At 34.8% G+C, this 26,151-nt stretch overlaps 3 protein-coding genes across 13 annotated transcripts; all 3 read left to right on the forward strand.

Moving 5' to 3' along the window:
- The first annotated feature begins 3,736 nt into the window (after nt 1-3,736).
- Nucleotides 3,737-6,179, forward strand: LOC112024831 (putative disease resistance RPP13-like protein 1). The gene is made up of 2 exons (XM_065773095.1): nt 3,737-5,463; nt 5,981-6,179. Exon 1 carries the CDS (start codon nt 3,879-3,881, stop codon nt 5,055-5,057), a length of 1,179 nt encoding a protein of 392 aa, XP_065629167.1. The 5' UTR covers nt 3,737-3,878; the 3' UTR covers nt 5,058-5,463; nt 5,981-6,179.
- A 10,016-nt stretch (nt 6,180-16,195) lies between these two features.
- On the forward strand, nt 16,196-24,872 carry LOC112024873 (putative disease resistance protein At3g14460). Of its 11 annotated transcripts, none has more exons than XM_024057524.2 (11): nt 16,196-18,248; nt 18,387-18,422; nt 18,683-18,838; nt 19,294-20,202; nt 20,305-20,489; nt 20,624-20,704; nt 20,911-21,032; nt 22,012-22,165; nt 22,988-23,104; nt 23,717-23,813; nt 24,039-24,872. In XM_024057524.2, the coding sequence occupies exon 1, from the start codon at nt 17,202-17,204 to the stop codon at nt 18,216-18,218; it is 1,017 nt and encodes a 338-aa protein (XP_023913292.2). In that variant the 5' UTR covers nt 16,196-17,201; the 3' UTR covers nt 18,219-18,248; nt 18,387-18,422; nt 18,683-18,838; nt 19,294-20,202; nt 20,305-20,489; nt 20,624-20,704; nt 20,911-21,032; nt 22,012-22,165; nt 22,988-23,104; nt 23,717-23,813; nt 24,039-24,872. The 11 variants fall into 11 exon arrangements, with proteins under 11 accessions (XP_023913292.2, XP_065629176.1, XP_065629177.1 ...); XM_065773104.1 differs by having other exon boundaries at nt 23,008-23,104; XM_065773105.1 differs by having other exon boundaries at nt 23,008-23,085.
- Nucleotides 16,298-16,828, forward strand: LOC136067373 (putative disease resistance protein At3g14460). The gene has a single exon (XM_065773127.1). It carries the CDS (start codon nt 16,298-16,300, stop codon nt 16,826-16,828), a length of 531 nt encoding a protein of 176 aa, XP_065629199.1.
- Nucleotides 24,873-26,151: the final 1,279 nt, after the last annotated feature.

A 26,151-nucleotide genomic window follows, 5' to 3' on the forward strand; every position in this document is an offset into this window, starting at 1 on the left:
GATGCACCACGAGCATTAGAGTTCTTATTCACATTCGAGTGATTTCCAACTCCAGGATTGGAATAAAGGTTCAACGCCTTTACCAATTCACCAATAAGTGCCATAGGATCTTGTGCTTGAGGCACAGACACCTTTGGTTTGTTTGCTCTCTTAGCAGCTTGAAGCTTGTAACATGTAGGACGAATGTGTCCAGACTTTCCACAATAATGACAAACCCAAGCAGGTTTACCATGCATCTTGTCCTTAGAAAGGGTAGAATCCTTAGGTTTAGACTCTCTAACATCAACCCTAATCTTCTTAGGAGGTGAACTTCTACAGGTTTGACAACCTCACTCACAGGGGGTTTGACAGTTTCACTCACAACCTCACTCACGGAAGGTTCAGAAGAAGAAGAAGGAACAAAATTCGTGGAATGTGGTGCAGAATCAAAGATGCTTTCAACATATCCTAATCCAGATTTATCAGAAGGATACTTTTGATCGTTCAGCATGTGATCAAGTTTAGAACTAGCAGATCTAGCAACAGATAAATCATGTTTCAAAGTTTTAACTTTATCAAGCAAAAACATGTTCTCAGATTTAACATTGTTCAAAAGATCATTAGCATCAAAAAGTTTAACAAGCAAGTTTTTCTTTTCAAGCTCAAGGGTTTCAATTTTCTTCAGGCCAAGTTCAACATTCATAGCATCATTTGCAGTAATTTTGCAAAGTTTATTGTAGGCCTCTTGAAGATCTACATCCTCAGAGAGTTCCTCATCAGAAAGGTTCTCTTCAACAGATACGCTTTCATTGACTACTGCTGTAGCAGTGAAAGCAATGAAGTTTCCATCCTCATCACATCCGGACTCATTATCAGAAACCTCATTATCACTAAGGGTTACAACCATAGCTTTACCCTTAGTCCTTAAGAATGTAGGACATTCAGATTTCACATGACCATACCCTTGACAGCCAAAACACTGAGGACCCAATAAATTATTTGAAGATTGACCAACTTTTTCTCTAGGTTTTTCAAAGTTATTCATTTTAGTGGGATCATTCTTCCTAAAATTTCTAAGTTCAGCAGTGTTTGTACCTTTTGCCTTTCTGTTTGTATTCCTAAGAAAGTTTTTAAAGTTTTTGGCAAGGTACGCAATCTCTGTAGCAGAGAGCTCATCATCAAATCCACCACCATCAACATCATCAACTGACTTAAGAGCCATTGATTTGGATTTGTTCACTTTGGGTAGGTCAGACTCATAGGACTGAAGAGATCCTACAAGTTCATCAATAGGGATGGAGTCCACATCCTTGCTTTTAGTAATGGCAGTCACTTTGGGTCTAAAGTCTTCAGTTAAAGATCTAAGAATCTTCCTAACAATTTTAGGTTGATCATAGATTTCACCCAAATTAAAAGCAGAATTAACAATGTCATTCAATTTAGCATAGAATTCATCAAAAGTTTCATCCTTAGACATTCTAATGCTTTCAAATCTAGAAGTCAATTGCTGTAGTTTATTTATCTTAACTGTCTTTGTGCCTTCATGCACAGTTTGGAGGATTTTCCAAGCAGTATGAGCAACCTCAACATTTGAGATCCTCTTAAATTCCTCCATAGAAACAGCATTAAAGATGACATTCATAGCTTTGCTATTGAAGCCTGCTGCTTCTATTTCAGAAGTTTGCCACTCACTCACAGGAGTAATGGGCTTCTGCCATACGTATTCAATAGAATTCCACACTCTCTCATCAATAGATTTCAGGAATGCTTTCATCCTTACTTTCCAATAAGCATAGTTGTTCCCATCAAAGTGAGGAGGAACAATAAGAGAGTGTCCATGCTCCATGACAACAGGGGTCAAGGATCAACTCAGAGATAAAAAAATCTCTTACAAGAGAGCTACCTGCTCTGATATCACTTGAACGGTTTTAGACCCCTTAAAACAACCAGATTGGTTAGCCTAGATTAATTAGCCAAGTTGTTACTTAGTCAAATTATGCAATTCTAGGTTAAAACAATCAAATAATCATATCAAGCATATAAAGCAGCGGAATAATAAATAACATAAGATATGATCACCCAGGAAACCACATGGTAAAAACCTGGGGAGGATTTGACCCACCGATCCTCAAGGCAAACCTGAATTCACTATGAAAGAATCGAAGTTCATACAGAAGGACTACAAGCTCTCCGCTTGACTTCCTAATGCTACCAACCAGTACAACTTACTGACACGACCACGTGCAAGCTCCGAATCCACGGACCCCTTCTTTCTTGAATTCTTCAATCAGCTACAAGCACCCACACTTGATATTCTTTAAGCTTCAATGGTAGCAACTGAGTTGATCATCAAGATGTTGATACTATCTCTATCTCGAAAACCCTAAGTTTTGTGTAAAGGAAAACTCCTCTAGATCTCACAAGAGATTTACACAAAACCGCAATGTATGAGCAACAATACAACTGGAGCAACTCTAAAAACGTAGCTAGGGTTTTTCTTTATATACCTAGGGTAAAAACAGAAAACCCAAAACGTTTAATGAGTTAGGGCTGAGCTGGAATATTCTCCAGAAAAACATTCTGCTCGAGATTCGATCGATCGAGTCTATCCTTCGATCGATCGAGCCAGGCCGAAATGCACTAATGTATCTGCAGCCACTCGATTCCAACTTTACATGAAAGACCCAACTTTGAGCAAGTCTAAACAAGACTAAATAACCTGTTTTGATCATGGTTTGTCAACAATACAAATTAGAGTTCTAAATACATAAAATCCTAAATCTTTAGAACCTAACAAAACATATTATGAAAATATATTGAAAATGAACTATCGAATTTTTAAAATACAGTGAAATTTTTTTTCATTGAAGGTTACAATTGAGTTAATAAAAAAATTTGCTAAGAAAATTTAGATAATTTTAAGTGGATTGTAGGGTTTAAATGGATTGGAAATAAATGAGCTTACAATAGTTTTAATTGAGAAAGAAGTGGTTTAAATTATATTACCAATATTATCTTGCTCATCATCAAGGCAAACATTTTTCCTTTCTTTAATTATCTCGAATAATTCTTTCAAGACTAGCTTTATCAGTTCCATAAAAGAGGATCCCCATTAAATTGGAGCATTTGAATTTTTATTTTAAATGCCACTCTACACAAAAGTATCTTCTAATTACTAATTAGAATCCAGTGAAATTATATTATTGATTATAGTACATAGATTTATAGTAAATAGCTTTTAAGGTTCCGTATATCCTTCTAGAAAATAGTAAAAAAATTTAAAAAATTTAAAAAAAAAATACCTTCGTACACCCACTGATGCAAATTATGTTGAAAAATTCCTACCCACGTTAAATGAGCAGAGAGCTGGATTCCAAAAGTCATTAAATGAGTTCCTTTGGCTGATGCAAATTGAGTTCCTAATTCCTATCGACATTAAATGAAGCAAATTGAGTTCCTTAGGCTGGATTCCAAAAGTCATGAGCAGAGCGCTGTATTCCATATGAAATGGAAGCAAAAGTCTTGAGCAGAGCCTCACCCATTGAATAAAGCAACCAATTTGATAAGTCATTCTCGGCGTGTTTCGTTTAGGTATCTTTCTCACCTCCTATCATTTCTTCGTACTATTTGTGAACTGTACTATTTGGCGCGCAGCATTTTCTGAACCTGACTTTTGAAACCGCGTGAAGTAAAGTCATACATCCACTCGTCCAGTGCATTAACTGTGACAGCAAAAGAGGAAGGAAAAAAAAAAAAAAAAAACCAAAACAGTTCATTGTTTTCTTCAACTCTTCCCAGAACAGAGTAACTCTCTTCACACCCAAGTTCCAACTCAACTTTCTGTGGTGTCTCTCTGTTTACTTCATTTCCCAAATTTCTCTCGTTTCCACAAGCGAACCATGTCGATTGTCTTGGAGGCTGTCGCGGGGGCTGCTTTATCTGCTTTCTTTGATGTGCTGATTGACAAGTTAAGCTCCCCTGATTTGTTGAAGATCTTTCGGCAAGAGAGCGTTGATGCTGACCTCAAGAAGTGGAAGATAATTTTACAGGAAATCGGTGAAGTTCTGGATGATGCAGAAGAGAAACAGACAACCAAGGAGTCCGTGAAGACCTGGATGGCTGAGCTCGAAGACTTGGCTTATGATGCGGACGACATCTTGGACGAGTTTGCTACTGAAGCTTTGCGACGTAAGGTGAAAGCAGAAGAAGCTACCACAAGTAAGATACGAAAGTTCGTCCCTGCTTGTTGTGTGGGTTTGAATCCAAGTTCTATCATGTTTAATGCCGATATGCGGTCCAAGATTAAAGAAATCAATAAGAAGTTGCAAGAAATTGTTACACGGAAGAATGATCTGAAATTGGAAGACTTTGCTAGGGGAAGGACTAGAACAATAACATCAAGGGTGCCCGCAACTTCCCTGGTTGAATCTCATACTTATGGCAGAGAAGAAGATAAAGAGGCCATTGTCAAGTTGCTGAGTGATGAATCGAGCGGTGCTCAACTCTCTACGATTTCCATACTTGGTATGGGAGGACTGGGCAAGACGACTCTTGCCCAATTAGTCTACAACGATGATAAGATGGGCAGTTATTTTGATGTGAAAGCATGGGGTTGTGTTTCTCAAGATTTTGACATTTTAAAGGTGACAAAAGAAATTCTACAGGATATAACTTCTGAGACTAGCAATGATGATAGTCTAAATTTAGTTCAGCGCAAATTGAAGGAGCAATTATCTGGCAAGAAGTTCTTGCTCATTTTGGATGATGTTTGGATTGAAAACTATTCTGATTGGACTAAACTACGACTTCCATTTGAATCTGGGGCTCCTGGAAGTAAGATTCTTATCACTACTCGGGATGCGAATGTTTCATCAACAATGGGTGCTACTCATCCATACAAGTTGAGAGAGTTGTCAAATGATGCTTGTTTGACCATGTTTACCCAACATGCACTGGGGACGTCAGATTTTGGTGAACATCTAAAAGTTGAAGAAAGTCAAAAAAATTTTACAGAGGTGCAAGGGCTTACCTTTGGCAGCAAAGGCTCTCGCAGGCCTTCTACGTACATACAATCGTGATGAGTGGAAAGATGTACTAAATGGCAAGATATGGGATTTGTTAGAAAAGAAAACTGATGTTCCTTCAACTCTACGATTAAGCTATCTGTACCTCCCTTCAAGTTTAAAGAAATGTTTTGCCTATTGTTCGCTATTTCCGAAGGATTTTAATTTTGAGGAGAAAGAGCTAGTCTTGTTATGGATGGCAGAAGGTTTGGTTCGAGAAACAGAAGGAGAGAAGCCAATGGAAGATCTTGGTGGTGAGTATTTTCGTGATCTGCTCAAGAGATCATTTTTTCAACAATCAAGCAGTAATGAATCACTCTTTGTCATGCATGACCTCATGCATGATTTAGCTCAATGGGCAGCGGGAGACTTTTGCTGTAGGTTGGAGGATCAATTGGGTGGTAGTAAGATTTCTACAAAGGTACGACATTTTTCTTATATTGATCATTCAATTAATTGCATCAAAAAGTTTGATGACTTTCCTGAAGATATGCATTTACGGACCTTCCTTCTGCTAACATCAAGATTCTTAAGCAAATTAACAAATTTTGATACTATTTTGTTGTTGCCACAATTAAGGTACTTAAGGGTATTATCTTTATATAGATATGAAATCTGTGAGCTACCAAGTTCAGTCCATGATTTGAAACATCTGAGATACCTCAACCTTTCTTATACTAAGATTACAAGTCTACCGGAATCAACAAGTTCTTTATACAACCTACAAACATTAATATTGAAAAGTTGTTTCTATCTCACAAAATTACCAAAAAAAAATTGAAAATTTGGTCAATCTTCGACATCTCAATATTACAAATTCAAATTCAATTACAGAGATGCCAACGGGAATAGCAAAATTAAAGAGCTTACGAACACTATCTAATTTTGTTGTGGGGAAAGATAAGATAGTAGACTTGATGAATTTGGAATCTCTTCAGGGAACACTTTCAATTTCCCACTTGGAGAACATGCTTGATGCCAATGATGCAAGAAAGGTCAATTTAAAAGGTAAGAAGAATTTAGATACATTGGTGATGAAATGGGATGATGATTTACAAGATGCAGAAGTTGCGACAGATATTCTTGACATGCTACGACCTCATAAAACAATGAAAACACTTTCCATTAAGGGTTATGTTGGTGCAAAAAAAAAAAAAAAAAAACACTTCCAACACACGTTCATTTGGGAGGGGGAAAAAAAACATGTAAAAGAAACTTCCACCACACACGTTTATTTGGAAGGGAAAAAAATAAAAAAGAAATTGAAAAACTTTCCAATTGGCAGGGTTAATAAAAAAGAAAAAAAAAAGTAAAAAAAAGGGGCCGGCTCCCCTCCCGTTCTAATTTCTCCGGTTGTCTCCCATTTTTACACAAATGAGAGACACGTGGCTAACAACAAATCCAAGGCTTGAAAATAAGCCACGTCTAACATTATACCCTCTCATTCTTTCTCAACCCTTTTTAGCAGCTCCCTAGAAAAACCGCCGTCCACATGCCACCGTAATGCCTTTCTCCAACAAGATCAAAACTTGATCGGAGTCGTGGGGACACATTATCAAGCATTTTTCATCGGGTGGTGACCAATTAAACAACACCAAATCAAAATTTAAATTTAAAATAGAGGTTATACTATTAAAGTTCCATTTTTTTTTCTGGGTTTGTATACCTGTAACAAAAACTGAACTTTCAAAATGATCTTTGATGGTTTCCACTAGTACAGAATGATCAGCCACTCCAAACCCATCTCCAGCATGCTTAAAACTCTTTCAGGAGCTTCAACAATTTGATGGGGAACGGAACAATGAATTGGGTTTTATTAATTGTGATTCAAATGTGAAGAGAAAGGGGAATTAATTGGATAAATGAATAAACAAATTAATGAATAAAAGATTAGAACTTGTGAAAGAAACCATGAGTTGGATGAAGGAGTGGTTTCGGCAGAGCATATATCATGGCAGCTTTCAAGAAGGAGAGGAAGCTTTTAAAGCTTCCATGAATGATTCTTTCACAGCTCAGTAAACAATTCCGATGAAGTCTCATCCATTAACAAAACGATGAAGATCTTCTTTGCCGGCTTCAACTTAGTGGAGAGCAAGTTTTGGTGGAGTGTGGGAGGTGGTTTTTAGTCATTCCGGTGTGTTTTGAGTTAAGACTTAAGACTTAAGACTTAAGGATGCATTAAAAATAAAAAAAGAAGATAAAATGCGGAGAAGCTTGTGAAGTAGAAGAGATGAGGAGATCAGATGAAGAGGAAATGATAAGTGGAAAAATACGTGTGGGCTAATGGAAATGGTAGGAAACTTCTAGGAAATTTCTTACTTAAAAAACTATTCATAGATACTTAGTTATTTACAACAATGCCACAAGGTAAAAGTTTAAAAATATTTACATAAATTTTTTTATCCGCTTCACTTAATTTTTTTAAGGTGAAAGTTTATACACTATATTTATTGTATTATTTGTAGAAAAATTATAAATAAATATTTTTTTAATCCCACTTTTTTAAAGATTTTTTTTAAAAATAAAATAAAATTCATTACTTTATATAATAGTAATAATATCTAGTTAATATTCATATAAATATATATATATATATATATATATATATATTTTTTTTTTTTTTTTTTTCTTTAGGAACTCCAAAACATCCTGAAACAGTACGCCGAAATAGGCAGGTGCCGAAATATTTTGTTCCACTGGACAAACCGAAATGGGGTCTGAAACGGAATTAATAACAATACTTTTTCTAAGGAATTAGGAAGCTGCTGAAAAGAGTTGGAGAGAGAGGATATAATGTTAGACGTGGCTTATTTTCAAGCCTTGGATTTGTTGTTAGCCACGTGTCTCTCATTTGTGTAAAAATGGGAGACAACAGGAGAAATTAGAACGGGAGGAGAGCCGGCCCTGTAAAAAAATGCGTTTATTTGGGAGAAAAAAGGACATGAATTTCACTTTCCAACACACGTTTATTTGGGAGAAAAAAGAAAAAGAACACTTCCAACACACGTTCATTTGGGAGGGGGGAAAAGAACACATCAAAGAAACTTCCAGCACACACGTTTATTTGGGAGGGAAAAAAATAAAAAAGAAATTGAAAATCTTTCCAATTGGCACAGTTAGAACCAAGGTAGTGAATCTTGTATCGTACCGGCCGTATGATCGGTAATTTCTGTATCGGCACCTACTCCGATACAAAAATGCCTGTGTTTCATCCCGGATTAAATACCGGTCTTACCGGACCAAATACCGGATTCCAGCTGATAAATGCATACCGGACCGAAAAAAAAAAAAAAAAAAAGTTAACTATCACGTCGCTCTCCCTCCTCGTAATAACTTACTGGATTAGCGTCGATCACGTCGCCTACACAGTAAACTTGCTTCTTTGTCACCCTCACCTTGTTGATCTATCTCCCTTCTTCGTCGTCATCTTTTTCTTATTCATTTGGTCTGCTCCTCTGATTATTTTCTTCTTTATTTTTGTTTTATACGGGTCTTAATTTATGTGCTACTTACCATGTGAGTGTGTGACTGGCGTGAGTCTGATTATACTAACCCCTCACGTGATGGGTAATTTTTTTTGAATTGAAGTGAAAGGTTAAAAAGCTTTTTTTTTTTTTTTTTCTTGGAACTATAAGAAATTGTACGAATAGTCAACTATTACTCCAATAGTAGGAGCTTGGAGGGCTTAAGTGCATAGGGTAGACTATGCTTGGAAGGTCTTTTGTTATTCGGGTACTCCAACTCACTCTCTAGTGGATCGATTTACCGCTTGGAGGATGGCGGAGAGGTTTTTCGCCGAGTTCTTCGGTTTCCTCTTCGATAACACATAAACGTGTTATCTTGTGTTTGCATTCTTCTTTCCTACTCTTTTAACTTTCATTTTACTGATTGATATATGATGAATATGGCTTAGAGTAGTTTATTGTTTGTTCATTCGCATTTACTCTATTCCGCACTTAGTTTAAGTTAGAGTAAAATTAACCGAGCCGTAGTTGTAATTTGAGGATCTAAACAGCTCTTGCGTTTTCACACAAATTCGAGCTTTCACCATGAATGTGGCATGATAAGTTGGTGCAGTGCATTTAATGTGAAGGAGATGTTTACTTTCTAAGTAAGCTTCCTCCAACCTTCACTTGGGGAAATTATTGTTCCTCAGCCAGATAGTATCCTAGGTGTAGCTTGATAGCCTTCATTTGCCTGTTTACATTTTTGAGCCTGTCCTCTTCCTCAACACAGGCTTTTTGTTCAAACCTTCCTTGGGTTGGTCTTATCGGAATTCTAGATGATGGTTTGTTTTTAGACATGTCTTCTCTGGGCTAATTCCCTTGACCTCTGGGCCAAAATGCTTGGTTTGAGCCCATTCCCTTTCCTTAATACATAATTGGGTCCCTTTGGGCTCAACCTAGGCCCAATCCTCTTTGATTTTTCCTTTCCCCCCCCCCCCTCCCCCACACCCACATTAGTAATCTCATTTGCTTCTCAATAATGCACTTAAAGTTTCGGTTTATAATTTGAAGACTTCATTAGTTATTGATGATTCCTCGAAAATTAGTAGGTTGAAAATCTCGGGCGTTAACGATCTTAAGGCTGTTGGTGAATTTTGAAAAAGCAAACAAGAAAATCAGAGGAGACCGGTGGAGGCCGGCCAAGAATCCTTCGATGGCTAAGTTAGTATTTTTGTGATTCCAAGTATAATGGAAAAAATGTCTGAATCCTTTACCTTCTCGTAGATGAATGCTTATATAGCATGCATGCAATAGTTATTTAATTTTTGTAACTTCTCCTATTGTTGCGGAGTCCAAAAAATTTGGAAGTAACTCCCATAACTGCCATGGAAGTTGTATTGCTTGACCTTATTTTCTCTAACTGTCGTTGGCAACGGTTCGTAGTAGTGAATTCTGACCTTTTACTTTTAGGACGATCTTGCCCAAGACAAGTTTTCCTAGGACGAGCTTGCTCAGGACAAGAATTCCATGAAGCTCGCTACTCTAGATAAGGACGACCCTCATGGACGAATCTGGAGTTGGTTCTCTGGCACCATCAGTTATATTGGAAGTTTTTTGGCCCTAGCCTTTAGACCAATGTCGATGTTAGTAGTTAGGTGTCTCCTAACTAAATTTGTTATATTATAAAAATAAAAAGCCTAGATCTCACCATGTTGCACTTGGCCTTAGTATGGTCAAAACCCATGGCAACAACTCAACAATAAGGAGAATGGATTTTGAACAACGGAATTTGCCCACCTCCATATAGTTACATTATTATTTTTTTTAATGAGTAATTTTAATCAAAATAACAAACTATCATATTATTAGATTTTTATATTGGTCATTATAAATTATTTTATTTTTATAAGATTTTGGACTAATTGTTCCCGAAGTTATGACAATATGGTACAAGTTAGTTTTAAGGCTGAAAAAATTGAGTATGTTGATAACATAATCAATTTTTTTTCATACTCCATATTTTATAGTCTTGAGAACTAAAATTATTTGTTCTTATCTACGTTATCTATTATAAATAGAAGAAATTATCTATTTCCATAAAAAATAAAATAAAAATTATTTGTTTCACCAAAAAAAATTAATTTCTTACATAAAGCAGGACCCACGTAATAGCCTGAAGATTATTTTGCTCTTCAATCGTTAGCAATCTTCATTTTGAAATAGATGTCTATCAAAAACTAATATTTATCCCATTAAAAAAAATATATCTTAAAAAAAAAAAAAAAAAAAAACTGTGTAACCAAAGGTTTGAAATTATTATCCCATTAAAAAAAATATATCTTAAAAAAAAAAAAAAAAAAAAACTGTGTAACCAAAGGTTTGAAATTCTCTTTTATCTGTAATACCCAAATCTTAGATATATTTTGGCGCGTATTCTAAAAAAAAATAGACATATTTTGGCGCGGGCGCGAAATATTGCTTTGCCTTGCTTTCACTTCTCTTTTGTCTCTCTTAACTGTTTGTCTTTCATTCTATCAAAAAAAAAAACTGTCTGTCTTTCACTTCTCTATCGCAAGGAGGAACTAATTTTTCAGAAGGTTTGTTATTTTTTCATCCATTTTTTTCTTCTTTCTAATGTCATAGATTGTACAGAGGTAGTCAAAGTATGCTAATATTAAGATAGTTGGGTCTAGCCTTACTCTGTATACTTGGCTAAGTCAAATAAAAGTTTCTATCGTTTCGGGTTCAAAAAAAAAAAAACTTATTTTAATGAAGGTGGTATGTTGTTTTCGGTTAAACATTGTTTGTATGACGTTTTGATTTATATGCCTTACATCTACTCATTGAAGTCTCTTGGCCTTGATGTCAATCACGAGAAATTGGCTTACAGATGTAATTGTGTATGGGTTTGATGAATAAAGAAGATTCGGTCAATGCAATAGAGTAGATTAAAAAAAAAAAAAAAAAAACTATAACTACACAAGGAAAATCCTTCACACTCTCTAATCTTACCGCTAGTATTTGCTAAGTTGTTTCTTTCACCAGCCCGAATGAAAACTTGTTGTGTACACAAAAACCATGATTAGTATCAGTTCTATGTAACCCCACAATACCAATTATCTGAAAAAGCGTTCTTATAGGGTGATAAATTATTTGTTAGGTTTGCGTTATTGCTATACATTCCTTGTCGGATTTATGTATAATGAATATGTGATTTGTGTTGATAATTATCTATATTGATATTTTTCTAAATAGATATGGGAAAGAAACGGATTCGTATAGTTAATGCTGAAATTGAGCCACAGCCACAAGACCCATCACATGGGTCATTTGGGCCTAATCAGTCACAAGACACACTACCTCTTGATCATTCACTTGGCCCATCAGCTAGTCGATCAAGTGCCCTATTAGTGCCTCAACCTCAAGCAGATGATAATTCAGATGGAATATCAACTTACGACGTGTCTTCTAATGAGAATTTCAAGATGCATGCAGCATTGATGTGGACGATAAATGATTTTCCTGCATATGGTGATTTATCTGGTTGGAGCACTAAAGGGGCCTTTGCTTGTCCTTCTTGTAATCTTAATACTCGATCTCAGTGGTTAAAATATGGAGGGAAATATTGTTATATGGGTCATCGACGATTCTTGGAAAAAGATCACAGCTTTCGTAAAGATAGAAAATTTTTTGATGGGACTGATGAAATGGAAAAAGCCCCTGTTATACCATCTGGCATTGACATCATGGTGCAAACTGAAGGCGTTAATTGTATTTTTGGGAAGAAAAAGACCAAAGTCCAAAAAAAAAAAGAGAAAGAGAAAGGAAGATGTAGACCAAGAACCAAAAGGATGGAAGAAGAGAAGTATATTTTTTGAATTGCCTTATTGGGAGAATCACATGTTGCGGCATAATCTTGATGTGATGCATATAGAAAAAAATGTTACAGACAATGTACTTGGCACAGTGCTAGAATTGCCACACAAGACTAAAGATAACTTGAAGGCACGTCTTGACCTAAAAGATATGGGTATAAGACATACACTTCACCCAGAAAAGAGGGGAGATGATAAGACATATATGCCACGATCTTGTTTTACGATGGTTCCAAAAGAAAAGGATATTTTCTTGAGAGTTTTGAAGAAAATAAGAGTTCCAGATGGCTATGCTTCAAACATTTCACGTTGTATCCAACTTAAACAACGCAAAATTTTTGGTTTGAAGAGTCATGATAGTCACATTATAATGCAACAACTTCTTCCAATAGCAATAAGAGGAGCTTTACCAAAGAAAGTCAGTATGGCTTTAATAGATTTATCTGGTTACTTCAGAGAAGTATGTTCCAAAGTCCTACAATTAGAAGATCTTGAGAAACTTGAGTCTCGAATTGCAATGACATTATGTGAATTGGAAAAAATATTCCCTCCTTCTTTCTTTACTGTCATGGTTCATTTAGTCATCCATTTGGCCACTGAAGCAAAAATTGCTGGACCAGTCCATTATCGGTGGATGTATCCCATTGAGAGGTAAGTCATAATTATTTAAATTTTTCATTGAAATCCATTATTCCACTATTTATCTTATATTTCTAAATAGGTATCTCTTAAGACTTAAGTCTTATGTGCGTAATAGAGCTCATCCAGAGGCTTCTATTGCTGAAGGATACATTGCAGAAGAGTGCTTAATATTCTGCTCGCGATATTTGGAATCTGTTGAGACAGTATTCAATAGACCCATTAGAAACGTTGATGATGCTACAGGAGCAATGTCGAATATTCAACTTGATTCAACCGAATGGGTACAAGCACATCGTTATGTTCTATTCAATAGCAATGAAATTATTCCATTTCGCGAGTAAGTAATATTGATAAATATGATTCATATTTAAGCATGTTAATCAAATGATAACTCTTAATAATAACACATGCTACACTTGTTTATATAGGTTACACAAGGAACGAATAAAGAGCAGAATACGTCCACGTCGCGTACCAGAAGGAGTTATTAATAAGATCCATATAGAAGAGTTTTGTGATTGGTTTCGAAATTATGTAAGTAATTCATTACTAATAATTTTTAGCATACAATAGAAGTAGTATAAGGGTTACTTAGCTCATATTCATATATCATATATAATTTTAGGTTGTGGCCATGAGTAATACTGAGAAGGTGAAACTTACTAATAAAGTTAGATGGCTTGCTGAATGACCCAATACTGAAGCTAGACGGATGAAACGATATGTTGTCAACGGTACTAAATTCCGAACTAAAGATTATGAGGAAAATAAGAAAACTCAAAACAGTGGAGTCAGTGTAACAACAGAAGGAGGCATTACTTACTATGGTGTTCTGTCTGACATAATTGAATTGAATTATTATGATAATTTGAGATACATATTATTCAAATGTGATTGGGTTGACGTTGATACAGGTAGGGGATATAAGATAGATGAATTTGGGTTTCCCCTTGTCAATTTTTCACATTTAATACATGTTGGGAAGAGAATGACAGATGACCCATTTATTTTGGCATCTCAAGCTTCACAAGTATATTATGTTGAAGATGAAAGAGACAAGGATTGGCTTGTTGTTGTCAAAACAAAACCAAGGGATGTGTTCGACGTTGGTAATGGCGATTTGAGTGATAATGATGAACAGGTAGGGGATATAAGATAGATGAATTTGGGTTTCCCCTTGTCAATTTTTCACATTTAATACATGTTGGGAAGAGAATGACAGATGACCCATTTATTTTGGCATCTCAAGCTTCACAAGTATATTATGTTGAAGATGAAAGAGACAAGGATTGGCTTGTTGTTGTCAAAACAAAACCAAGGGATGTGTTCGACGTTGGTAATGGCGATTTGAGTGATAATGATGTAGACATTTATTGTGATAATGAGCCATATGATATTGAAAATCCACCTAATAATGCGAATGACGACCTAAATTGGGCTCGAAATGATGTGGATGGAACCATAGTCGATACACCACTTCCACTAGATGAAGAGAATTTTATGGATGATTCTGAGTCTGAAGAAGATTACTAGTCACAAGAGGGAACATGTTTCATTGTTTTAGTGATTCTTGGTGATTAACGCTTTCAAGGGAGAATATTGTTTCATTGTAGCTTGCCTAATTAGTTTATCATTGCTTGAGTACCAGCCTATATTGTTTTCATTGTAATGTGTCTAGTGACTATTTTGGATTTGAAACAATAATATTGCTTGCAATTTTTAGATATTGTTAGTGTGAGTTTTTAAATTGTGGATTTAAAACAATATTTTCTTAGCTACTAGGACTAACCTTTTTGCCAAGGTGTATGAGCCATTTTATTTTCAAAATTTTTATTAGAGTAATACATAAATAGCATTATACCTAGTCCAATAGCTTGGAATTTATGCTCTTCTTATTTCTTTAGTGCTAGCTGAGTTCCCACACGATGGGCGGGGAAACTTATTATTAGTTTTTTCCAATATTTCAATAATTTTAGCCAAGAATCTTGCAACTTAACTGGTTACCATATTTCTAACAGAGACGTCCAAGGTTTAAATCCCCCACCTCAACAATCGATGTATAAAAAAAATTATTTCAATAATTTTTCCAGTAAAAAAATTGTAATATTTAGTTATTTTATATACAAAATTGAAAGACAATAAGAATATTGTAGTGATTTGATTATACTATATATATATGTGTGTGTGTTTTCAAAATTGAAAATTGCATAATATAGTAGCTAATATAGACAAGCATGTTTCACGCCTACTAAAGAAAATGTTAATATCATTTGATTTTTTTTTTTTTTTTACATTCTTGATTGTGTGTAACTAAATTTATTTTTTTCCTTTTTGTTGGACATTGTTTCAGTTGTTGCAAAACCAACTTAATTTGAGCAAGAATACCATATTTCAAACCAATTGTTTCTCACATATAAAAAAATTCAATTGTTTCTAGTATAAATCTTAGAAAAATGATATTAAAATTTCATTATGCTTAAAATAAATAATATAACAAAATAAAAAAAAATTTATTCTATTAGTAAACATCTTCACAATTTAAACCAGTAGATAACAGTAGTACAATGGTTTGGGGGGTATTTTTATCATTTAGGGATTTTAGGGATTTTTTTTTTGTTCATTGTAATCATTCCTAATGTATTTTGTAAATTTGGAGGTCTAGGGGTATATTGTTCATTTTGAAAATTTTAAAAATAGTTCTCTAGTTGTGGACATTCTAGAGATATTTTGGTCATTTTATAATTCTAGGGGTATTTGTGTCATTCTGAGTATTTTAGGTGTATGATGATCTCATTAGGGTATTAGTTTTCTACATTGGAGTATAAAAAAAAGAAAAAAGAAAAAAAAAGACTGAACTTTGTAGTTTTGTATCTAGAAAACACCTATAGAAGCACAAAAAATAAAGTATATTGTAGCAGTTGGGAAACCATTGCAAAAAAATAAAAAATAAAATTGTAGTTTTGTATTTAGAAATCACCTATAGAAGCACAAAAAATAAAGTATATTGTAGCAGTTGGGAAACCGTTGTAAAAAAAAAAGTATATTATAGCGGTTACAAAAAAACCACTGCTACAAAGAGACTTATAGTAGCATTTGAAAATCTGCTACAATAAACCCATTATAGTAGCATTTTTTGTAAGTGCTACAAAAAAGACCACTGTTATAACTCATATTTTTTGTAGTGACACTAATATTGAAAAGTTGTTTCTATCTCACAAAATTACCAGAAAAAATTGAAAATTTGGTCAATCTTCGACATCTCAATATTACAAATTCAAATTCAATTACAGAGATGCCAGCGGGAATAGCAAAATTAAAGAGCTTACGAACACTATCTAATTTTGTTGTGGGGAAAGATAAGATAGTAGACTTGATGAATTTGGAATCTCTTCAGGGAACACTTTCAATTTCCCACTTGGAGAACATGCTTGATGCCAATGATGCAAGAAAGGTCAATTTAAAAGGTAAGAAGAATTTAGATACATTGGTGATGAAATGGGATGATGATTTACAAGATGCAGAAGTTGCGACAGATATTCTTGACATGCTACGACCTCATAAAACAATGAAAACACTTTCCATTAAGGGTTATGTTGGTGCAAACTTCCCAACTTGGTTAGGAGATTCTTCTTTTTCTAAGATGGTGGACCTAAGGATTGAGAGGTGTGGAAAATGCATGCTCTTACCTGCCTTTGGGCAACTACCATTTCTCAAGCACCTTGTTATTATGAGAATGGATAGGGTCCGGAGCGTCAGCCCTGAGTTTAATTTATGGGGAACATTGCAAGCAACCATTTCGATCCTTGGTGAAACTTTGCTTTGAGGATACGTATGAATGGCAAGATTGGCTTCCTTGCAACCAAGACTTCCCTTGCTTGCATGAGCTTTCTATCTCTAAGGGCCCAAAATTGCAAGGAAAATTGCCCTATCATCTCCCGGAAAAACTTTCCATTTATGCATGTGAGCAATTGGTTGTTTCAATTCCAAGTCACTCAGTGTTTCAAGAATTAAAAATTGAGAGATGTAAAGAGGTTGTGCATGGGTCTTTGAAGGTAAAAAAGCTAATAATAGAAAATTGTAAGGAGCTAGAAATTGAAATCGAATCGTGCCAAAGTCTTGTAAACATCGAGTTGAAGTCTACATTAAGGACACTAACAATCAAAGGCTGTAGTGCTTTGGAATCCTTGCTATTTGTGATGGATGAGGGAGGGGCTTCTTCAACTTCTCCTTCATTGATGAATGAGGAGAATCTTAGCTGCATTGGTAACAACAATGCATCTCTTCTTGAGCACTTGAAAATTTCTAATTGTCCATCCCTAAAATGCGTATCAACAATAGTCGACGTAGCAGCCATGCTTAATCACCTTGATATTGAAGAATGCCCAAAACTAACATCTTTATCATCAAAAGACACGTTACCTACCACCCTTAAAGTACTTAGGCTAGTGGATTGTCCAAAACTAGAGTCAATAGTAGACAAGTTAAACAAGGATACGTTACTTGAACATCTTTTAATTAGAGGTTGTGAAAAGCTTAGGTGCTTACCGAGAGGCCTACACAAACTCTGTCACCTCAAAGAGATTTATATACACAACTGTAATAGGCTTATCTCTGTAGGAAATTTGCTCCCTACCAACTTGAGAAGTCTTCATATCGAAGACTCTGAGAAACTGGAGGCCTTGCCAAACAACATGCACAACCTCAACTTTCTGCAACATTTATCAATGTATGACTGTCCAAGTATCATATCCTTTCCGGAAGAGGGTTTCCCCACCAACCTTAGAGAGCTTTGGTTGTCAGGGGCGAAATGTTGTGAGCAAGTATTTGAGTTGGGACTGCATAGACTCACGTCGCTTACATATCTCTCGATTGGTAGTGGAATTATGGATTCGTTTCCAGAAAAGGAAGATGGGAATACGATGTTGATGTTGCCTACATCTCTCACTACCTTGAGGTTTTATAAATTTCCAAATTTGTTATTCCTCTCCTGGAAGTTATTTCAAAACCTCTCTGTACTTGAAGAAATCTCCATCGTTGCATGCCCTAAACTAGCGTCCCTCTCAGAGAAGTGTTTTCCGCCCTTGCTTCAACGACTTGATATTTCTAATTGTCCTGTGTTAAAACAAAACTACGAGAAAGACAAGGGGATAATGTGGTCAAAGATTGCCAACATCCCTTCAGTTAATATTGATGGCAAGGAGCAGCAGAAATAATTTTGCAAAACAGAGAGATCTTCCTTCCAGGTACAACGTTATTTCGTTTCATAATGTTTTAGTTCAAGAATTTTTACGATTATACAATAAAATCCTCTCTGTTTGTATATTTAAACAATATGATTTTAAAAATTCAAACCCTAACCCAAGCTAAGCTAATTCTTGCAGTGTTGCAATAGAGGCTAGCTTCAAAACTTGGAGGAGGTATGTAAATTTTGGCTCGTATATGTTCAATCTTTTTTCTTCTTTTAACAATTGAACTTCTTGCACCTTGAATTTTTCGCACGTCTCTTATACTTGTAAGTTATTTGAATTATATGAAACCTTTATTCCTAAGGGCATATAACTGTTCGATGAAATGCCTGAAATAGATATTGTATTGTAAAATTTGAGAACCTTTAAATATTAAGGATCCCATTTACACAGCAGGATGATTATTGTACCATGTAATGTGATGATTGCAGGTTACATATCATGTTGAGGAACAATGATAGGTGGATATGCACATAAGGGTAGGATGGCTTTTTATGAATATGATGCCTGAGCAGCATGTCATTTTAACCAAAGATCATGCCTTGCACAGATGATCAAAGTATTCTTACTTGTGTTGCAAATGGCAGGTATTTCATAATATGAGTCTGATCAAGTACTCAATCTACATTAGCCAAAAATAAATTTTCATGTAGTTCTAGTATTAGAAAATATTTACATTTACAAGCCAACCAATCAGGACAAAAGAAGAACAAACTTTTTTTTTTAATCAACAGTTACTGTTAGTTCAAAGAGCCCTCTAATAAATCACACTTTTTTCATTGGTTCCAAAGCAATTTTGGTGTGCAGTAAAATATCATAGGTTCATTGTAATGTGAACAGACCTTATATTAGAATGAAATAAACTAACTTGACTATTCCAATAACTTATGTTGATCTTTACCATTTCATTAGCTTCAATCAGATCTCACTATCAGATTTGAATTTATTGAATCAAATTCCAGTAATAATTGGCTCTCAGTTTGGATGGAGAGATCCTCCATAGATGCTTGCATTTTTTCTTATGTTATTCTTGTTGTTGCAGCCACTCCTTGTAAATTCAGGAATGTGACCATATAGTCATGATCAAAAAGAAAAGGCTGGGAATCATTCTCTAAGAAGCTGTAAACCTACTGTGTGCAATTGGATACAATTTGGTGATTGTCAGGTGTGGCAAGTATTGATCTTTGGTGGTGGAGGTGGTGGGTTTGGAGCAGATAAGGTGCGAGCTTTGTCAGACAATTTGTGAAGCCTTATACTATGTACTTGTGAAAGGTGTGGCAGCTGCATGTGTACTTACGAATATGTATGGGGTTTATAGCCTTTGTTGTGGATTGAAAACATGAAGCTGTGAGATACATGCTGTTAAAATATTGTTGTGCTGTGTTCCAAATCTTCTAAGCCCTGGTTCCATCAAGCTGTTGGCAATGCTGTGACAGTGCTTGATTATAGTAAGAAAATGGAGCAGCTTTGTAGGGAGGCTTACTTGTTAAAGAAGGACCAAGTTATCATGATGAGGGAAGTATTAGAGGCTGACAAGGATGGAAACTTTTGGTTATGCAGGATGTGATAAGAGATGAAGTTGGAAAGGTTCATGCTTGTTTTGCAAGGACAGAATGGGTAATGCTGTTACTGCTGGATTCTTTAGCTTGCAAAAAAATTCCAAATCCACTGCCTTCTCCTCATATTGAGACAAGCTCTGTGGCCTTGAAGCATATGGGAATTCAAAATGTTTTTGTGCTCTCAACCGGCAAATAGCTTGAGAAACTTTTTGAAATAGACAAAATCAAGACTGGGTGAGTGTAGGTGTTATTGGTGACCTTCAAAGTCTATTAGCCAGTGTAAGAAGTGTTGGCTCTAATAGGATTGATCCCAGAATTCTTTGTCATGTCAGGCACTATGCAAAGATGACATCAAACTGCTATATGAATATCTTTTGGTCCTCTGCTGGTAGGTAGGGGCTCTATTTTGGTCCTATCTAAATTGAACGTTTTGCTGTGTTTGTGTCCTGTCTCCTTTGTATCTAACTTATGTTTTGTTTTGTGCCTAATCATAGTTATTAGTTTCCACTATATAGTAAGGGATGCGGTTGACGTGGAACCAGTTTGACCAATTTGTTGGAAGATTGTATTTCGAAACCTTAGTTTCAGGCTCAGTAATCAAACAATCTTGGCTTAAAAAATCATTCAGACAGCAGTACACATTGTGCTTGAAATTGCAGCTTTTTGATCAACCACAATGGTGAGCGTGGTAATTTACTATATAGTTAGACCATCAATATATTTTTCCCCTTCTAAATTTTTCTTGATAGTGTTAGCACAGAAATTTCAGCGTTTGATTTGTTTATCTAACTCGAATTCATTTCAAGTTTTCAGCTACTCTTTGATGATGGATGGTTGCATTCATGACGGGCTAATTAGTAATACCCAGCAGTATATTGATTTGTTGGATTCTAGGTGAGATGATCACATTAGCTGAATTAGGGTATCTGGTAAAAATAATAAAAACTTTTTCATAGCTTCTCATCATTGTTAACTCAGAAGGCTAACTGGAATACAGAATTTTGATCAATAAGGAAGACACAAATTGATTTTCTCTCCATGGGATAATGGATTTAATTTTGATTATGGTTTTTTTTTTTTTTTTTTTTCAAACTTCTCAGAGTTCACGTCCATTTTCAGCAATTTCAGAAAAGACCTATGAAAGAAAGGCAAGAAGGAGAATATAGGTGTTCTTTGTAATTGACAAATATTCCTCTCATTTTGCACGCTCAGCCATGTTCAGGTTATTAATAGTTTCATTTTTTTTTACTTATGATCTATCTTGATGAATTTTGAGGCACAGATTATAGTATTATACCCTTCCACTACACTACCTGAGCCATCAATTTTAACTTATTTATTAGTTCCATTGAGTTAACCTATATTATTAGGAGGTACTTTTTTGCATTTTTTTAATGAAACAAAACAGCCTATTAGGAAGGATACATTCCCTAACACGAGAATGAGATATAATTTTGAGAAAAAAAGAAAAATAAATTATATCATGGTGAATGTACGGAGTTGTCCAAAGACTAATTATATGATAGATATGAGTTTTAGATAGAAATGAGAAACATTGGCTGCATATTTCTATTTCTTTAATCTGGATTGTAAGGGTCATTATAACCCAACATGGATTTTTGTAAATTTAACTAAAGCAAGATGATAGTTGTCACTAAATTTTTCATTGAAAATTTTCAGGTAAGTTTTTAATTGGTTGTATTGTTTAAAGGAGGCCAACCTGTTAATTATATATGTGCTAAACCATTGAGAACATGGAAAAAAATCCACTGATATTTGCTATCACAATATTGTAGTTAAAGAATATGTTTATGTAGATTACTTAATCCGACAATATACCCAAATTGAAAGAACAAAATCATCTTCTTTCCTCCATGTGTGTATTTATGTGACTTTTAAATTTTGAACCTTAACCTCGTATTAGCTAATTCTTGCGGAGGGGCAGTAGAGGCTAGCTTTTGAACTCCTAAAAGCTTTTCTTGAATTTCAAAAGTTGGAGAAATGTAAATTTTGGATTATGTTATGTATGTTCATTTTTTCTTCTTCTTTTTGAACTTATGGCACTGAATTTTTAGCTCATCAATATCTCTTATAGTTTGTAAATTATTTGAATTGTATGAACCTCTTATCCCTAAGGACATGTAGCTGCTTGATGAAATGACTAAAGGAGATATTTTATCTTGGAATTTGATTGATTGCAGATTATATATCATGTTGTGAAAGATGATGATTAGTGGAAATGCACAAAATGACAAGACAACTTTTTAATAAGATGCCTGAGCGGAATGTCATTTCAACCAAAGATCATGCTTTTGAGGATAGTCAAGCATTGTCACCTGTGCTACAGATGGGCAGGTATTTCATTTGTTCCAAATCACTGTCACCCCACCGTTCCTTAACTTATGCTGATTTTTTTTTTTTTTTAAATATTTTTTAGATAGCTGTAGTATGATGAATAAGGAAGCAGGACACTTGTTCAATGACTTAATGGATTCTGAGATCTTGGTTTTACTAATTTAACCATTGCCGCTTCTTAATCTCATTTTTCACATTGTTTTCGTTTGCTCTCAGAAATAATAATTTTCTTTCTTTTGTGAACTATGAACATTTTTAATTACAACATTTTATTCATTTTAGCTGATACATGCTCAGATTTTTGGAAGTGGAGAGCAAACTACATTTCTTGTCAAACACAAGGACAAGCTTATAAGTTTCCGATTGAGCCTAGGAGTCCCCATATATTTCAGCTCATAATTTTAGCTGAGACTTGCTCATATTCTGGAATGGAGTGCAAACTACTTTAGTTTTTGATAATGTAGTCACATATGGAGGCTTTCCAATAGAGAATGAATTCTTTGCTCCATCGATCATTTCCTTGACTTTACTTGTTTTTGCCAATTATCTTGAACTTTTTAAAATTAGATGACCGGTTGATTTCCAGTGTGGCATGCTAATGGAAAGTTGTAAATGAAAGTCCCTTGGAATTTTTGCGTTGTGCTGTTTTGGGGATCTCTCCTTTTTTATCTCATTAATATCTGTTATAGGTTGTATTTGAACTAAAGTTTTTTATTTTTATAATCAATTTTAAACTTGATCAATATGGAAGACACATTGATTGAGTTATGTTCTTTAGGATAAGAGTATAATTTTGATTGTGTGCATGTTTTCCCCTCTCAGAGCTCATGACCATTTTTCAGGGATTTCACAATGGAAACATGGAAGGAGGCCCAGAAGGAGAAGGAAGGTTGGACCGTAATTCACAAATATTCTTCTCAGTTTGTACCTGCTTTATAGGTAAAGCTGATTCCACTTCAGTTTGTTTACTATTATCACTTATTTGTATCTATTGTCCATCTTTACTTGGTTAATTCTTCAGGCGCAGATTAAACCTTCCCACTATACTACCATCAATGTAACCTACTTAATAACTCCATTCAGTAAACATATGCTAAAAGGAGGGCTTTTCTGCAGCTATTAAATGAAACAAAAATGCATTTTAGTAAGGCCTAGTTTCGCAAAGCAATGTTTCCCAAAGCAAACAAAAATGTATATACTCAAGAACCTGAATATGCAGAGTTTCAGAAACAAACATTAATCATAAGACAGATTTGAGTTTTAGATTGAAATTGGAAACTTTCTACATATTTATTGTTTGATCTAAATTTAAGTTAATTTTGGTATGGCAGGTGATTCACCTGATTATGTTTCATTGGAAAGAACCTTCCATGCTATTATATGAACTTTAGAAGTAAAAATTCATTGCTGATGTTAGCTCTTGTTATATACTCAAGGCATATCTTATTTGCTGACTGTTTAATTTTTTTTTGTTTCCATTTATTTTCTGTTTTGTTTTTCAATGTTCCTCTCCACTGGCCATTTTATGGACTGCTTGGCATCTTGGCACAGTTCCTAGAGGACTTTAAGAGCAATGGAAGGAGGCATTCTGGTCTGAGAGAACAAAAACCTAATCAAAAATTTCAACCATGTTTATGTAAATAAAAAGGTATGTGCCCCTTTCTTTGACCTTGTTCATCCTTCTATACGCCATCTAGTTAGAGATAACTTATAGAAATTTTTGTTGAATTCTATTATTTTTTCATTTTCAAAGTTCTATCTCTTTAGTTTAGAGTATGCTATAGTACCTTCTTTCCCATAAATATAACATAGTAGTATAGTACAAAAAACCAAGACTCATAGTTGTCACTGAATTTTCGTTGTAAACTTTCAGGCAAGTTTTTCATAGGTAATTCGTCCTGAAGGAGGCTAACCAGTTATCAACCTAAAAGTTTTATCCCCACAAAATGCTAGAATGTGGGACTTGTTTGAAGGGAAGGTTGTCATGCTTCTCAAACTCTTAACTGTTACATTCACATGATCTTGATCTGTTAAGAAGCAATGGTTGGGAATCGTTGTAATGAGAACCTGCTTTGTGCAATTGGATACGATTTGTTGATTGTCGGGCATGGCAAGTGGGAGTTAGTGCCAAAATAAAGAGTTGCTGGTGAGGTGTAGGCTTTGTTAGACAATTAGAAACCTTATCTTACATACTTATGAAAGGCGTGGACTGCACTCCTAGTTACCAGTAGCCTCTGAGGCAAGCCTTTGTTGTGGAAGCAGGAGAGACAAGCTGTTAAAGAAGACATTGCTTTGCTGTGTTTGTGATTTTTAAGCTATGGTTTCATCAAAGTCCCTGGTTGAATGCTCACTAATGCTCGTTGGCTTGCCAATTCTACAGCTTCCTCTTTTCTGCATATGGCCTAGTCCTCTTTGTAATGTGACTTTTATGTTAAACATCATACGTTCTATTGAGGTATTTTAAGCTGTTTTTTGGCTTCGTCTAAAAAGAAGCAAGCTTACCAGTTTACAAAGTATAGTTAAGGAGTGTATCCAGTTTGATCAATGTGTTGAAATTTGTTCTTAGAAATTTTATCTTAGCCATCAAATAATCTTGGCTTAAAGAATCATTTGGACTGAATCAAACATTGTGCTTGGAATTATAACTTTTAAGTGCCACCACTTTGATTCGTACTGTAATTTATTACTGGAATATTTAGTAAGACCATCATCATTATTTTCAAAAATTTTCCAGACAATGAAAGAGGAGAAATTTTAGCCTCTACTATGTAGTTTATCTAACTCAATTTCATTTCAAAATTTAAACTCCTTTATGCTTGAATGCTGTAAGTAAAATGTGCTAATTACCTAGCCTTACATTGATTTATTCCATTATTGCCGATATGGTCACATTAGCTGAATTTTAGGACCAGGTAATGAAATCTTTTTTCATGGTTTCCTATCATTGTTGACTTTGAAGGTCAGCTGAAATACAAAAGTTGATTGATGAGGAAGACACACTGATTGAATTATGCTACTTGGGAACCTGAAATTATCTCTTGCAAAATATACAGAGTTTTTTCAAAACAAACTCTGGTTATATATATATATATATATAGAAATGGGGAACTTTGGCTTGATATTTCTACTTGTTTGATCTTAAGTTAATTTCAATGTGGTGAGATTCTTCACCTTATGGTATTTTAGTGGAAATAATCGTCACTACTATTATATGATCTTTGTAAGTAAAATTTATTGTTGATGATAAATTTGGTAGAATGCTCGAGTAAAATATATGAAATTTTCTGTATATTAACTTTCATTTTGGTATTTTGGGCTTCAGAGGTCATGTAACTAACTAATTGACTTTTCTTTTCATTGATCTCATTGATCTTTCAAAAAACCAGCAAGTTAAGAGTTAAACTCCTAGAATTTTGTGATGATAATATGTTTCCATTTTCAACGTATTGTCTCTGATTTAGTGTATGCTATGGTATCTTCATTTCCGTAAATGTCACATGGCTGTATAGAAAACAAAATTAACCTAGGTCTTAGACGTCACTGATCTTTTATTTGTTAACCTTCGGGCAAGTTTTTCATTGGTCATTTGTCCTAAAGGGGGCTAAGCAATTATAATATTATATGGATGTTCTGAACCATTAAGAACATAGAAATGACAAAGCAGTTCAACTCATTTTGCAAGTATGATAATCACAAATTTTTTTTTGGTCTTCATTTCATGTTAAGTACATACACGCTACGGCTCTGCTAATTCTATTGTTTCTCTTTTGGTCCTCATGAAAATAGTATAGTGCCTCCACTTCCCTGCCAATTGATTTGGTCCTGGATTCTCAAGAAGCATATGCAATTACTATAAGAGTCTTATTTATTAGAAGCAAAAAGTATCATAGAATCAAACTTTACCTACTTGTAAATGGTAATATCTTGCCTTCACAGCTTCATATATGATGGAATAGTCCTTTCTTTAAAATTCTGATATTCTTAAT

The sequence above is a fragment of the Quercus suber genome, unplaced genomic scaffold, assembly GCF_002906115.3.
Source record: "Quercus suber isolate HL8 unplaced genomic scaffold, Cork oak 2.0 scaffold_69, whole genome shotgun sequence".
In the NCBI taxonomy this organism is placed as follows: Eukaryota; Viridiplantae; Streptophyta; class Magnoliopsida; order Fagales; family Fagaceae; genus Quercus; species Quercus suber.

Excerpts from the sequence above, each read along its gene's own strand:
- LOC112024831 (XM_065773095.1), top strand. The coding sequence starts at position 3,879 with ATGTCGATTGTCTTGGAGGCTGTCGCGGGGGCTGCTTTATCTGCTTTC.
- LOC136067373 (XM_065773127.1), top strand. The coding sequence starts at position 16,298 with ATGCCAGCGGGAATAGCAAAATTAAAGAGCTTACGAACACTATCTAAT.
- LOC112024873 (XM_024057524.2), top strand. The coding sequence starts at position 17,202 with ATGGATGAGGGAGGGGCTTCTTCAACTTCTCCTTCATTGATGAATGAG.